General features: G+C 43.4%; 1 protein-coding gene across 1 annotated transcript in view; it reads right to left on the reverse strand.

Annotated features, from left to right (window-relative positions):
- Window positions 1–13,622, reverse strand: part of FBN1 (fibrillin 1) — a 252,580-nt gene extending 238,958 nt beyond the window's left edge. Inside the window, exon 1 of the mRNA XM_067746257.1 lies at window positions 13,403–13,622. Coding sequence (XP_067602358.1) covers window positions 13,403–13,566 — 164 coding nt within the window. The 5' untranslated portion in view covers window positions 13,567–13,622. The remainder of the gene's footprint in view (window positions 1–13,402) is intronic.
- Window positions 13,623–15,630: the final 2,008 nt, after the last annotated feature.

Here is a 15,630-nt window from a genome sequence, read left to right on the forward strand (position 1 = left end):
AGAAGAAGAAGAAGTAGGAAAACCTGGCATGCATATTCTTGTAAAATTCTTAAAAGGTTTTCAAAAGTTTAAAAAGGAAAGCTTATTTTGTTATTTGAGGTTTATTTATTTCCTGGGAAGTTGGCAGAGTAGAGAAAGTACCTGGTATTTGTTTGTTTGTTTGTATCTATATTTTTGCTTTTTTATAAACTTCGATGGTATTGGTGGTTGTGCGATTTACCCCAAGGGAATGAGAGATATTAGGTAATTTGAACATGTTTAATGACAAGCAGAAAAATAACTATTATCTGTTTAAACTATTCCTTATTTAAAGCAGTCTTATTTTTATAGGCTGTGAATAAATATGAAGCAACCGCAACTTCTTAGAGCTTATTGCCAATCAGTTAAACAGAGGTTGGTGTATAAGGGTGCAGGGTATAGGAATTCTATCAAAGCTTTGTCTAAATTAAGAAATGTATGTTTTGGTCCACTTTCCCAGATGTTCAACAGTTTAAGATCTCTTCAAAGCCAACTCTCATTAAAATCAAAATGGGAATCATTAAAAGAAAATGAAAAAACTGAAAAGATTTTCAATTTCTCAAAAGAAATAGGGCACAGAAGAAAAACAACAAATAAGAATCCCTTTGTACTGACTGAGCATTACGTTGCTACAAGGCATGAAGCCAAAGGAAGGGAATGCTCAGTTGGAAAGTGAAGGCCATGGCTCTTCTCAGGGGCGGCTAATCTGAGTCAGCCTGGCCCCAAATCACACAAGAAAGGCCTGTCCACAAGGCGCCTAGAGAGAACAGCAACGACGGAGCGAGATGGAGTACTGGGTCTGTGGAAAAGGGAGCTTTCTTGGTCCAGAGGCAGATGTGTCGTGTTTCCCACTCAGCATCCTTCCTCTTTTTTGCTACCTGAACTCCTCTTTCCTAAGAGGAACCCATTCCACATCCCTCAGTCCTGGACAGCCCAAGTGCCCAATTTCTTTGGTCACAGTGATGGGCACGTGACAGGAGCAGTGCCAGAGTTCTCAGTGAGATCTGATGTGTGAACGCTGGGAAAGAGTTTCTCTCTTTATCTCTGAGATCATAAGCTGAAAGGTAGTATGACTTGGAATTACCAGTGGTCATCTTGTCTACCCAATCATAACCAAATCTTTACTCTGATAAGGCAATTAAAGCACATTTCCAAAATGGCCAACCATGTGACCACAGAACAGTCCCAACTCTCAGGGCATCTCTTTGCAATACTGCCAAAGAAAGTGGTTTTCAGGCCAGTGCTTCCATTTCCTAAAATCTAAATTCCTTTCACAAAGGTTCTTGAAAAAGAAAGTGTTCATCAGGAAGGAGACAAGACCGTTTGCCAGATCTGCCAGTAAAAAAATGCAAACTTCTTTGAGAGCATTGGCGGGGCAGTGGGGGGGGCAATATTAATAAGGAATAATTTGGGGGAAGGGGAAATTGAAAAAATAAAAACCTTATCCATACGTCGCCTTTAGGTATGTATAACCAGATCTCCACAGACAAAGGAAGTTTCCATTAAGATTATAATTTAAAAATTTTTGAAGTTCAAGTTCGCTTCCTATGCTTCTGAAAGTAATTAGCTCCAAGATGAGAAAGTGGAGACTGTGGTATCCAGATATTAATGATCATCTAATTTTAGATAAATGCATCAGGCCCTGTACCAGGAACTTGAAATGTATTATCTCATTAAATCTTGGGACAACTCAGAGGGGTGAGTATTATAATCTCATTTTACAACTGAGGAAACTGAGGCTCAGACAGGTCAAGGCACTTGTCTGAGATTCCTTCCTAGTAGGTGGTGGAGCCAGGATTTGACCCCAGGCATTTCTGTATCCACACTTCCAAGCCTCCCTGAAAACACAGCCAATGGTTATTAGTGTTCACTGAAAATGACTCCTTGGTCCTTTCAAATATAATCCCACAAGCAATACCACTCTACCCAGCTACCCACAACCAGGCTCAAATAGGAAACAGTGTGAGGTAATTATAACATATACCCCAGCCACTAGCTCTGGGTTTTTATGGCTGAACTGCCAAATCACTCCTAGCCAACTCTTCAGGGAATGTGCAGACACTTTCTCAGATTCCAGCTAAAACATCAACTATGTGGCCCTGGGGGATACAGAGCTCACAGGGTGGTAATGGGATATAAAATTTGCAAACTTGAGGTCAGTGGCCTAAACTCTGGGGTGTGAAGCAGCAGCAGTCCATGAAAGACTAAAAACTAGGTTGCGACTTGAAGGTTGTATATCAAATCCTTCCCGGAAAGGCACTTGTTCACATCAGCTCAGACATTAACCCCATCAGTAAAGGGAGAGAAAGAGAGTCCACATGTAGTTCTGCCTAGAATCCGTGGAAGAAGATAATAATATCAACAGGCTTGAGACAGGGTGTTCATTCTGAGAATTCAGCATTAGGTCCAATTCAAACATAGCTGATGCTCAATAAATAGTTGTCACTTGAAGTAGGCAAGTGTTCTATAAAGTTGGTGGGATAGATGATACAGAAGACAAGAATTTAAGATTTTTTTTCTTCACTGGCATGCTTCTTGCTTGGAATCTAAATTTATAAATTGGTAGTGTAGACAGCTGAGTCAGCAACTTATAAGATAAAGAGTCTGAGCTTACAGACCTAGAACTGCCATGGTTCATCCTAGGACATCTGATGCTTTAATTGCTAATTATTAGTGTGAGTGTGGGGATGGAGGGAGTTACCCATAAGACTCCCAGAGAAGACTCCCACTTCTCTTTCTCCCACCCCCTCCCTACCCCGCTCCCTAGCAATCACCTCCCTTAAAAAGCCCCATCCCACTCAACCCCACCTAATCTGGAGGCTTCCGCTGACAGCAAGGTAGAACTGTGGAGCTAAAACTCCAGTGCGCAGCCTGCCATCAGGGTTGCCCACTGAGAGACTGATCGCACTGCCTAAGGCCAGATAAACAAGAACAAGAAAAATGTTCATGCCCACATGACGTAGGGAGTTTGCTTATTGGCAGCACAGCTGAGGACTTGCAGATATCCGTCACCCTTTCTAGGGGAAGAAGACAACTAGGAGGCGTGATCTCCTACCCGATAACACACTTCTACTTAAATCCGCCTTTGCCACCGTGTGGCTCAGCTTCCACACCTAGGAAGTGGAGAAGAAAATAAGAACCCTGAGCACTTTCTAACGAACTTTCTCTGGGCCTCAGTTTCAGCATCTATAAATTTCTAAAGTCTTTGCCACTATAACCATTTTGTAATAGTTTTATAAAGATGGATGGCCTGACTATGGAGGTAGACTGGAGTCATGAAAAAACAACGTCTACAAACAAGAAGCGTCTTTAAAAGTTACTCATCAAAGGCACCAACCTATGAGGGTCTGACTACACGATCTCATAAATTGGCACCAAATGGACAGGGGAAATGGTAGGAAAAAACCATTATCCATGAGGAGAGGGGATGTGCCCAACAACATGGCACCATATACGCAGGTTCATAATAAATGGTGGATTAACCTGCTTTTCCATTATATTCCTCTAAATGTTTTTATAGGAATCTTTTCTGACATCCAAGCATCCTTCTTTCATATCCTGCCTCTCCTCCATAAGCCCCTGGTCTCCTGAAGAGCCTGGTACCAACGTGGCCAGGAATGAGGTGGTTTTCATCAGTATCTGTCAGACACCAGCATCTTCTCTGTCCAGCCCAGGTCCACTGGCTGATGGGACTCCACTCTAGAACTTTCTCCAAACTCTCTCCTCCTGCCTCCCTCAATCTTTCTCCTTCCCTCCCCTAACAAAAACCTTACCTCTGGTTTTCTTTTTGAATACCCCAAGACCCCCAAGTAAAAATGAACATTTTATTTAGAATTTCTTTTTCTTAATGTTTAACCCTTATTTGATATTCTTATTATCCCTATTTTATTTGTAGCTCAGCTTAGGAAGTTAAAGAAGAAGAAAAAGAAGATGAGATGACAATGATGAAAAAGAAAAAGAAAAAGGAGGAGAAAATGGCAACGAGAAAGAAGAAGAAAAAGAGGAAGAGGACGAAGGAAAAGGAGAAGAAACAGAAAAACAAAACAAAACAAAACAAAAGCCTGTCTCTGGAATACATCTCTTTATTAACAGAGATTTTACTACACTTCAGTTCAAAACCAGGAACTTAACAGCAGACATAATGCGTCCATAGAGCCGACATAAATCTTGCCTCCCAACACCAACATCATAGAATGGTTGTACTATATTTGGACTTAGATGTGTTTGGATACTTATATTTGAATGTAAGTATGACTGATGGTCTAGGAATTCACAACCCTTCAAAACACTGAACCAAATCACTTGTCTAACGGCACAGTTCCCCCGCTCTGAGCCTGCTTGCCGTCTGGAATACATCTTTGGCTGGGAATGGTGGAGATAGCGAATTTTCCTCTCTCCCTTCCGCGCTGAGGAGGCTGAATAAATAGACTCAGTGATAACGTCAACCAAAAAAAAGCCACTTGAGAAAGTGGTAAGTCACAAGAACTTAAAACTAGGATTTGATGTAATAGAGCTTTGGGTCTACAATCCAAACGACTGTATTCCTAACCCAATTTTATTCTATTAACAATGTGGCTACTCCATTTACGCAAAAAATAATCTAGTTCGGCTCACTACAATACCAGTTCTAATGACAATTGCACATCTATCTTTATTTACTAATTATAATCCCTGATTGCAGAAAAAAAATGTTTCTGAGGTATACTATACCGACAGATATATAGAAATGGGGCTATTGATAGAAATTGAAAGTCAAATCCCACGTAGAAGGAATGTAAAACATGTCAGATACCTAAATTAATAAAATTAAGTGACTGTGCATTAAATTTGTCCCTGAGTTTCTTAGAGGCTAAAGGAAATGGGCGGAAAGTTAGGAGTTTTATAATTCTTTTATTTGGAAAAACAAAATTTGCCAGTTTTTTAGGAACTATGATTTTATTCCTGGGTTTTGTGAGTTCTTTAAATGCAAACTAAGGACAATGCCCCTAACATTAATCTAAAAGATCACAGAGATACATTATTCATGTAGCGTTTTGCATTCTGAGGTTGCAGTAAGCAAAATACAATGAAGCCTCTTCAATGGGAAACTAAGTCAATCAGACTCGATCAAGTTAGAATTGAAACATCTTATTATCCTTCTCAAACACCCGCTGCCTCACTGTGGTAGCTAATCTCCAAAGAGGCTGCCCCAAATTCCTCCCCTCCCTGCAGACATAGGCTACTCCTCACCTGCATCAAGAGGCAGAGCTCGTTAGTCCATGCCCTTGAACCTGAGCAAGGTCTGTGACTTGCATGGAATTTCGGACCAAGCTGTCTGAAGAAAGTCTGGTAGCTTCCACTTTTGTTTTCTTGGTATCCTGAGCTGCCTTGTAAAAAGTCTGGCTATGCTGCTGGATGGTCCATATGGAAAGGGAGACAATCTGAGACTATATGCAGGAGAACCAAGAAACCCAGCCAACCCTGATAACATGTGAACCCACTTAAGCCCTTCCAGCCAGCTCTTAGCCATTCAACTCAGTCTGTGGACAACAGATGGGGTTAAAACATGTGACCAGAGATGAAGAGCCCTATTGTTCAAGATCCAGCCCTAACAGACACTTACCCTGAACAAGGCCTGGTAGCTGCACCTGGGGCTCAGTTTCCCCATTTGCAAAAACACACTCAGTGGCCCCATCCCCAGGGGCAGGCCTAGGCAGGAGATCGCATAGGAGATAGCTTTAAAACCTGTAAGACCCCCAGCAGAGCCAGACAAGTGGCTCTTTGCTTCCTTTAGTCCCTTCCTCTGTCCATCCATTTGGATCAACCACACCAAAGTAAACAGGGCTGCAGGTGCCAGTCCATGATCACAGAACAAGAAACACACGTGGAGAAGTCATCTTACTCATTCTAGACCCAACAGACATTGTGGAAAGCAGAGACAAGATTCCCCACTGTGTCCTGTCCAAATTCCTGCCCTCCAGAATCATAAGAAATAATAAAATTATTGTTGCTTTAAGCCACTAAATTTGGGGTAATTTGTTACATAGCAATAAGATAACCAAAACACTCACAAACAAAAATAGCTTGTTTCCTTGTAGCAGAGGGACTAGGAATGACTTTGTCTCTCTTCAGTTTCTCATTAATGATGCTATAATGTTTTTACATATAATAAGTTTCAATGTAGATGGACGTGGGAGTACCCAGGTGCCTCCTCGCCTTTGCCTGTCACAACCAAGTGGTCAAGTACTGCTCATGCTGCCACTCGAGCCTCCTCTTCACCCCCTCCACTGCTGTTGCTCTGGCCATCACCCACTCTCGCCATGACTCGACTCCTATATTAGCCTCACAAATCTCCCTGCCTCTAGTCTCCCTACTCACTAAACCATATTCCTTTGACACGTTGGCCAGCGTGGCAGAGATCGGATCATGTTGCCATCTTAGAATCGTTTACTAGCTCACCATCCTCAGCTTTCACAACAATCGGATAGTAGCATCATGTGTCCTTTAGTCCCTCTCCCACCCCAACCTATGGACAGACACACATGGTTGCATGCTGCACACCTTCAGGGGGCACTACTTGCATAGGCTACACTATGAACACTATGAACCCCCGAAGCCATGCAGTGCAAACCCTGCCCATCATACTCAATGTCCCTCAATCCCAAACACCTTATATCCTTTTTGTTTCATGCTTTTTTCACTCAAATTTTTCCTTATTTCTCTCCTATACTTCCTCCAAGCTCTAATATATATATAATTTACCTTACCCAGTCAATCAATCAAATTGGTCAGACATTCAAAAATTGTCTACTGAATTCTTACCATGTGCCCAGTTCCTAGGTATACCTAGTGATAAAACAAACAAAAACTGAGCCTTCAGGAAGTTCTCAGTACTACTAAGTAGTCACTTATTTATCACATAGACCAGAGATTAGCAAACCTTTTCTGTAAAGGGCCAAGCAGCAAATAATTCAGTTTTGCGGTGCCCTACTGTCTGTCACAACTACTCTCACTCTGCAACTATGTGTGAAAGCAGACATAGGTAAAGCATAAACAAATGGGCATGGCTTTGTTTCAATACAATTTTTCTTACAAAACAGGCAGTCTGGTCCACGGTTTGCTAACCCCTGACAGACTTTCACTGTGAAGTCTTTTCTGAAAAATCTCATTCCCACAATGATGCGTCCCTAGTCATAGGACTGCATCTGCCTTTGATAAACATTGAGTCTTTCTCCACAGCAATGGTAGAACATGCTGGCAAAGTGAAGGTATCAGGAATGTGGAAGAAAGAAAGTTACCACATATAGGATTTATTGTAATTGAGAATCATTAAAATATATTGGTTAAGAGCACTCACTAGGAAGCCAGATTCCCCAACTCTATCTCTTACTAGTTTATGTCCCTGGAGGAATAACTAAAATTACTGAAAAACTGCATCCCTCAGTTTCCTCACCTGTTAAATGGGCAAGTAGGTAGAATGTTCCTCATAAAGGAGCTGTGTATTAAATGAATAATATATGTACAGTGCAATAGTGAGTGATATATATAGCAGAGCTTGCTATTCTTTCCCATAGGATACAACCAAGGTGAAAAATGACACAGAAAGAATTAAATAGCTCATCATATTGATGAGAACTTAAGACACATACCAGTTTCCCCTGGAAAGAGAAACATCTCTTGCAACTCTATTCTGAAAGAAGTTCCTCACGTGGAACATGAGAGCAAGAGATTCTGAATGACATAATGAGGAATGTCTCCAGCTCGGAACCATGGGCAATGCAGACGGAGGGTGCCTGTGATGGTTACCTACCACACTCAATAGAAGTTCAAGGTATAATACAAAAATACACGTGCTACCCAAAGACCCCACAGCTCAGACATTCTGTAAGTCCTTCTGTGTTTTATCAGTGCCTTTGCAGAAATATCAAAGTTTCTTGTGTGACAAAATATTATATTACTACATTATTAACTAGACCTGGGATTTGTGAACTAGCATGAAGGAATATTAGGAATTCTAAGTGGAATTTTACCAAAGTCTTAGTACTGCATTTTTGTCCAGAGGAATGAAAACCAAACCCATAACTAAAATTAATGGAGAAAGAAAATTTAATATTAAGAATTTGTCTTTAAAACTTAACCTTTGCATATCTCAGCTCTCACAGCTGTAAAGGGAAGGTAATAAAAGGACTCACCCTATAGAGATGTTATGAGCATAGAATGAGCTATAATATGTAAAACACTAAGACAAGTGCCTGGTACCTAAATGTCATCTAATCGTCACCTACCACTGCTACAAATGTTATTATTATTTATTTTTTACTTACTCCTATACCCCATGCCCTTCCCTACCTTTCTGCTGCCTCCTGATTTTTGTAATGCATCTGATTCTCCTACCAAATATTAAGCCTCTCCAGGCTGTGGGTGCTATATGTCTCTGGCATTCCACAAAGCAAGGCAGCATTCAATCAAGGCTTCTTGAATTAATGAATTCTTTGAATCCCAGCTTCCACAAGTTAGTGTGAAAATGCTTATGACGGGATTCTTGCTTTTGATGATTTTACAATCTAATGGGAAAATCAAGCTTAACAAACCTGAAATATTAAACTCTCATGTGCCTGCCATATAACTCAGGCCTGATACGTTACTGATTTCAGTTTTCTTAAAAAATTTCATGGAACAAAATTCTAAGGTTCTAGAATAGGCCTATTTGTTGGGTTAGTTTCTAGACACAAAGAAATTGTTAATACAGTTTATTTCTCTTTCAAGAAAACAGTTTTTAAATCTTATTTTCACCTTGAAAATTAAGGCTAAAATTCAGAAATTGGTTAGGCTTATTGCTTGGTTTATTGCAGGAAAAAGCAAACAAATTATGTGTGAGTATCCTAATAATTTGTCCAGCATGTGGCCTGACTAGAGTCAGTAGCATAATACTATAATCTTTTAAAGTACCTGCTATACAAGAAGACGGAGGAATGTTTCACTATTTTTTTAAAAAATTCCAAATAAGCTTGTAGGGATGTCTGTACTGCCATTTCCATCATCCCTAACCTCGTTTCACTATAACTTGATGTATCAATATGTTTAAATTAATTTGTGATACCAACAACTTATGCATGTTTATAAATAATCTCTATGTCTTAAATGTTACAAAATAAATCCCATAAATAATATTTTGTCTCCATCTTCTTGTTTAAAATGTGGAATTGCTGAAACCTTTTATTTAAGAATATCTTTTTTTAATGCTTTCGCAATATTTTAGCTTAATCTATTTAGTAAATGAAATGACAAACCATACCACTGCAGGAGTTTTTCCCCATATTTAATTATTAGCCTATCTGACTTCGGATGAAGTCTTAAAGTCTTCTTTATAAAGTAAAATGGACTTTATGAAGTCTACAGAACTTTTTCTGTGTGCCCTGCTAAAGGTCTTTATTTTAATAACAGACGTCTGTGTAATTAATCCCTCTGAGTTTGTCATCACATAATCTATCCTGTGTATGAACTGTTCCATGTATATTTTTCTGGTAACAAGACCCCTGGAAAAAAATAAACAAATAAACAAAGACCAAAAGGAACCACACACAAGGGGACAAATTGTGTGAAATACAACCAGTCTCATACACTTATAAGCCAGGCAATAAGCATAGAAGTTCTCAGTCCATCTTATCAGAGATTTGGGAAAAGGAGGTTTCACTCTAAAGAATTTTTCCCTTTGATGGGAAACTGTAATATTTCCTTATTTAGGAGCTAAAGCAATAAGGCAAACATAAATAAATGGTGCATAAGTACTGCTATTCAAGTAGAGTTATGTGTTTTTTTAAAATTAGATCGTCTCCCACACTTTTTGCCTAATCACAGAAGTTAAGAATTTAGCTGAGAAAAATTCTTCTGAACTAAAATTCAAACAAGCTAGGATTTTATTATTTCTCATAAAGTCATTTCACACATGTTAAGCAGTGCCCAGGCAAACAAAAACTACTATACATTTATTACTTGAAAACGTTTTTGAAACTTGCAAAAGTCTCATTTCAAAACACAGAGAAATGTAATTTTTTCAGAGTGACTGGGGACCACACTCATTCCATTAAAAAAAGGATTTCCTGTAAAAACAGAAATTGGCGATTTACTCTAAGAAAACACAGCGAAAGCTGGGAAGAAACTTGAGGATGCTTAAATTTCCACTGTGGAACAACTTCTGCTGCCCAGTGAGAAGGGAAAAAAAAAAAAGAACACCTGCAACAGGATGGGAAGAGAGAAAGACAGGCTAGGACTACACACCCACAGAGGGAAAAACCACGCAGGTTCCTGTCTGGGACACAAAGGAGCTGACAGGAAAGGAATACATATCCGAAGAAGAATACCCAGACAAATTCTGTGGTCACCTGTCACATCAGAGAAAGAGAAGAAGGCAGTAATTTGTAGGAGAGCCCTGATCAATGCATGGAAGACACTGATGAGTTTAAAGTACCTTTTACCTAGAGGAAATATTAGTGAGGTGCTGAAAGTTGCTGCCACCAACAGGGCATCAGGCGGACTTAGGGGTTACAAATCACTTTCACTTCATAAACTGTGCATCAAAATGGTAAACAGGTTTTACTGTAGTCAGAGAGGTTAGTTCTGAAGCTGGTAATATTTTAACTCGCAAAAATAGAAGTTTTAAGCAATAACTGGAAAAATGGAACACACAACTGCTCTTCCTGATGATTTATACAGCACGGTGTGGTTAAAAAACTTATTCATGTGAGACTGTAATAGCAATAAGCAGAGAGAATACATCTCAAATGCTATTCAGATTTAAGATCAAAATTGGCATTTGTTTAAAACTTATGGGTAAACCTTTGATCCAGCAATTCTATTTTCCTTTATTAATTTATATTACATATAAATATTCACATGTACACAAACATGCAAGTAGAAGAATGTTGGTAACAGCAAAAAATTTCATATAATCTAAAGAGCCATCATTAGGGAAATGTTCCAGCCACATTATGGGATTCTATACGCCAAGAGAATGCACGAAATAGATCCCTATGAGTTGATAGATGGATGCACTGAAGATATATAAAAGTAAGCAAGGTTCGAACAGTATGTATGGTATATTCTATGCATTAAAAAGGATACACACACATATCTATCTGTGTGTGTATATATACATATATATTATATATATATTTGGATATGTATTATACTATTTCTAGAAAAATACATAAGACAATGGTATCTGAGAGGTATGTACAATTAAATATTTTTGATTGTATATCCTTTTAAATTTTTATTTTTTACCCCAAGTATATGTATATAATACATATATTATATACATATAACATTTTAGATAACATAAGAACTATAAAAATAAAGACCTTTATATTATAAAGGTTCATTATTACAGCATATTAATATACATTGTTATGCTATAAAGGTTAATTATATTTGTTAAACTTTTCATATGTATGCAAAATCTCATAGATAACATGAGAATTAGGAACACGCATAATTACTGATCTATTAATACCATGTTTGGGGGAAGGCTTTATGAAGAGTTTGCAATAAGGTAACGTCCACGTTAGTGACCAAATACTGTAACACAGAGAAGTGTTTCTTTATAATCTTAAAAAAATGTAAAACCCAGAAGAACTAAGTGCTGGTGTGAGTAAAAGCATGGGACAGCCTGTTAAGCAACAAAGTAAGGCTTAGTTTCTGTTTTCACATTGAGTTAGGGCCTCCCGAGGAAACACGCTGGTTGGTGATAGCACATAGAGACGAGACAAATGTCTGGCTAGGCCTAATATCTCCCTGCAGACCTTCATCCACAGAATTAAACCCCTACTTCCTCTCTCTCTGTGGGAGCAATGCCATCAGGCTTAGCTATGAAGCTAATATATATGGCAGAAATATATTTTTTGAAGTTAAAATGCTAGGCTAAATCAGGTCCTTTTGAGAAAGGGTGAAAATCAGTTTCAGTCCATCTACTGAACTGGCCATGGGCCGTGCACACAGGGCAAGGCATGTCTGCTGCCTGATCGGTATCAGGCTTAACATGATAAGCAAATTTCCTTTCCAGCACTGTTGGAATCCGTGATTTATTTTCCACAAAGGCCAAGATGGAACTAAGTTAATCATAACTATTTCCTAGGGTCAGAAAACCATGCATATTCCACCACGGCCTAAGTGCTTGGCTCTGAAAACCATGTCGTCCCAGATCTAGAGCAGGGCTCAAACACTGGTCCGTTCAGTTTACTGTACTTTTTCCTTCCCATACCTGGGCCATACAAACACAAATTTCACTACATATATATAATAAAAACAGCCCATAACAAAAAAGAGTACGTGAAATGTCCAGCCACATATCCAAGTGGACACCATCACTTGGTCACTCAGGGTCATATAATCAAACTACACCACTACTCAAAAAAGAGCAGCAATGAGAATCATAAGAACTTGATAGAAACCTCTGTGTATTTACTGTCTAGGCTCATTACAGGATCCTCCAAGGAGACAAAATGGATCATATATAATCCATCCTGCTGCTTCTCCGGAGGCTTGAACTTAAACACTCTCAGAAAGAGATACTTCATTTTCAATTTGAACAATTTTAAGGGAAGTGTACTCCCACCCTTCTTCAATTCAGGGAACTGGCAATCCTTATAGAGTCAACCTGCCTGATTTAAATATTTTCTGCTAAAACATTTTCTGTAATAGGGGCATAAGAAGGTGGTGAAATGCTCAGTTGCATCTGAGTAACACACACGACAGGTTAAAAACACTCCTTCAAGGCCAGCCACAGCAGCATTACTGCCCGGATGAAATAAAGAGCTTCTAACAACCGCAAAACAACTTCTCAGAAACACTTGCCCTGCTCTGCTTCCAGTGTAGACATCTGAAAGGAAAATTCAGTCCCTAATTTTAATAAGCATAACTTAGAGGAGAACCAACCATTAACTATTTGTCTTCTCTGACTGTCTGTCCCTGAAATCCCTTTCTTTCCTTGCTCCCTTACAAACAGAGCATCTACAAAGATGCCCACAAGGCAAGTACTTTCCCTAAACACAACCGGAATTGGTATGAAGAGAAAGGATGGGCTGCTCCTCTTCTCAGTCGCAGCTCCTCCCCTTCTTCCTCAAAGAACCCTTCTCGCCTCCCAAAATCAGCCTCGACAATGGCCCAAGATTCCTTTTAGCCATGACCTCTCCTCTGGGGCAGAAATCCTTAAAGCGTAGAGGCAAGGTGGTTTAGCCACAAACGCGGCGAGAACTGGATAACCCTTGCATCTCTAAGGTGCCCCCAGGAGGTCTTGTCAAGGATCCTTCTACTGCCGAGAATCGACCCTGTCAGTTCCTCTGGATCTTGATACTCGGGAGAAGAGGGAGGGGACACCCACACCAAAGGAGCTGGCCCGTTCCATTACCCTTTAAGCGCGTCGTGTCCTCCACCGCCTCTTCTCTTGGCCCGGCTGGCTCTGGTTTCCTTCACGTTCCCAGCCTCCAAATTGGCGTCCGCCCCATGGCTCGTGTAGGAAGCTAAGAGCACGGTAAATCCCAGGGCGACCTCCAGCAGCCCCCCTCGCCGCATGATGTCGAGCGGCCGCCGGCTCCCGCCGCCTCTCGCCGCGCCCCGGGCTCGGTCCGGGGCCGCCGCTGCGCCCTGGAGCGCGCCGCGCCGCCGGGGTCCCGCTCTCCCGCCGCCCGTCGCCTGGGCCGGGCTCCTCCCGCCTTCTCCAGGCGCTGCTCCCACTTCAGGCGGCCCCTGCCAGCTGCAACAGACAAATCGCCGAAGCGGGGGAGACATTCAGGGCTTCGGGATGCTTAAGCCTCGGGGTCCCCATTCCCGAGCCCAACCCGCGCGCCGCCTGCGCGTGGCGCAGTTACTTTGGGTACGTGAAGACCGTTTGGTCCACAGCTGGCTGAAAAGCCCAGGCCCCCGGAGGCAGCGGCTCCAGCCAGCCCCTCGGCCTCCCGGGCGCCGCCTGAAAAAAGCGCCGCAAAGTACCCATGTCCCGAGCGGTTCTAAACCCTGGGGCAAGCTCGCTGGGTTTATTTTTTACTAGCACGAATTGCGCGCGATGCGCGCTCTGACACCCCAGCTCCCCAGCCTGTCCTCTCCGCCAAGCCGCGGGGCTGGAAGCCCGCCGCGCCGTCCCCGGCCGGCTCCGGGCACTGCCACCGCCCCCCGAGCATCTGACGCCGAGCCCGGCACCGGGAGCCCCGGGCCAGGAAGCTGTCAGGCAGGGGAGGGCCAGCGCCAGCTCTGGACGTTCCGGGACAGCCCCTCACCCCAGTCCCTGTCCCTGCCCTCAGCGCGGCGCAAACGCAAAAGCCTCCGTGGCTGAAGCTCCAGCCCCGGTGGCCGCCCGACCCCAGTCGGGACCCCAGCTGCACCCACTGGAGAAGTGGCGGCTCCGGTTCCCGAGGCGGCGGCAGCTGTTCCTCGGTCCTGGCCGCGGCAGCCCTTGCCCCGCTCTGTCCGCAGCTGTCCCAGCTGTGGCCGCCTGTCCGCCTGCGGCACCCACAGTCTCTGCCGCGGCTCCCGCGGCCCCCTCCTTTCCCCACCTCTTCAAGTATCGTCTGCGCAGCGGTTTCTCGCGAGAGAAATACTTTTTTTAAAAAAAGAAAGGAAAAAGAAAATGACACCCCCTCCTACATCCCCCTCATCACCACCCCACCCCTCGGCCCCATCCATCCTTCCTTTCCACTCCCCTTTGCCAGCCACCGCCTCGGCTCTGGGGCCTCCCTCGCTCGCAGGATTAGCGCAGTGGGAGGAGGCAGAGGTGATCGGGTCCTGCCCGGCCTGGGATTTCGCGTTTTGGGGTGAGGAGTTGAGGGAAGAAGTCGAGTAGCGGTTTCACCCGCAGTGCGGCTGGGAGGTCTAGACCCGAGATTAGCCTCCCCCGCGATCTGGGAAGCCCTGCGGGCGCGGAAGGCTGTGCCACCTGTACCTAGAACGCGCGCTGGAGACGGCGGCCCCGGCGAGAGAGGAGACGCGTCCCGGTTGCCCGCGTCTCCCCGGCGCCGCCTCACTGCGTCTCTCGGGTTGGGCACAGAGCGGAGGCCGGAGGCCCGGAGGCCCGGAGGCCGGGGCAGGGCGCGGCGGGGGCGCAGCGGCGGCCGGGGCTGCTGTGCGAACGGGGGAGGGGGCTCCGCCGCTGCCACCGGCGTCGAGAGCCCGCTCGAGGCGCGGTTCTGAGCCTTGGTTCAAGTCACCCAGGCTGAACCCAAGATGCTCCAAGAGTCTGAGTGGGATTCCGACCCAGAGGCCTGTGAATATTGGAACCTGGCGTTTGGGATGGAGGCAGCGAAGGGGCGGTCCTTTTCCCTAGCCCACAGCTAAGATTGGGCTTCTCCTGGACGACCCTAGACCCTAGACCCTATTTCACCTCCCCAAACATTCATATTCTCTGTCTCCCTCTCCCTCTCCCTCTCCCTCACACACACACACACACACACACACACACACACACACACACGCGGCTGCCTCTCCAGGACAAGCAGGGCACAGTGACTTGGAATAATATAGTATTTATGGTATCCTTATATAGATAAGGCCCCGTGTTGCCTGCACCCTATAATGGTGTTGGAGGGCAGGAAACCACACTCTGGCCCCTAGGCACTGGTACTGGAGACCCCCCAGAAAATCCCC

This window comes from Pseudorca crassidens, chromosome 1 (assembly GCF_039906515.1).
Source record: "Pseudorca crassidens isolate mPseCra1 chromosome 1, mPseCra1.hap1, whole genome shotgun sequence".
NCBI classification, from domain to species: Eukaryota; Metazoa; Chordata; class Mammalia; order Artiodactyla; family Delphinidae; genus Pseudorca; species Pseudorca crassidens.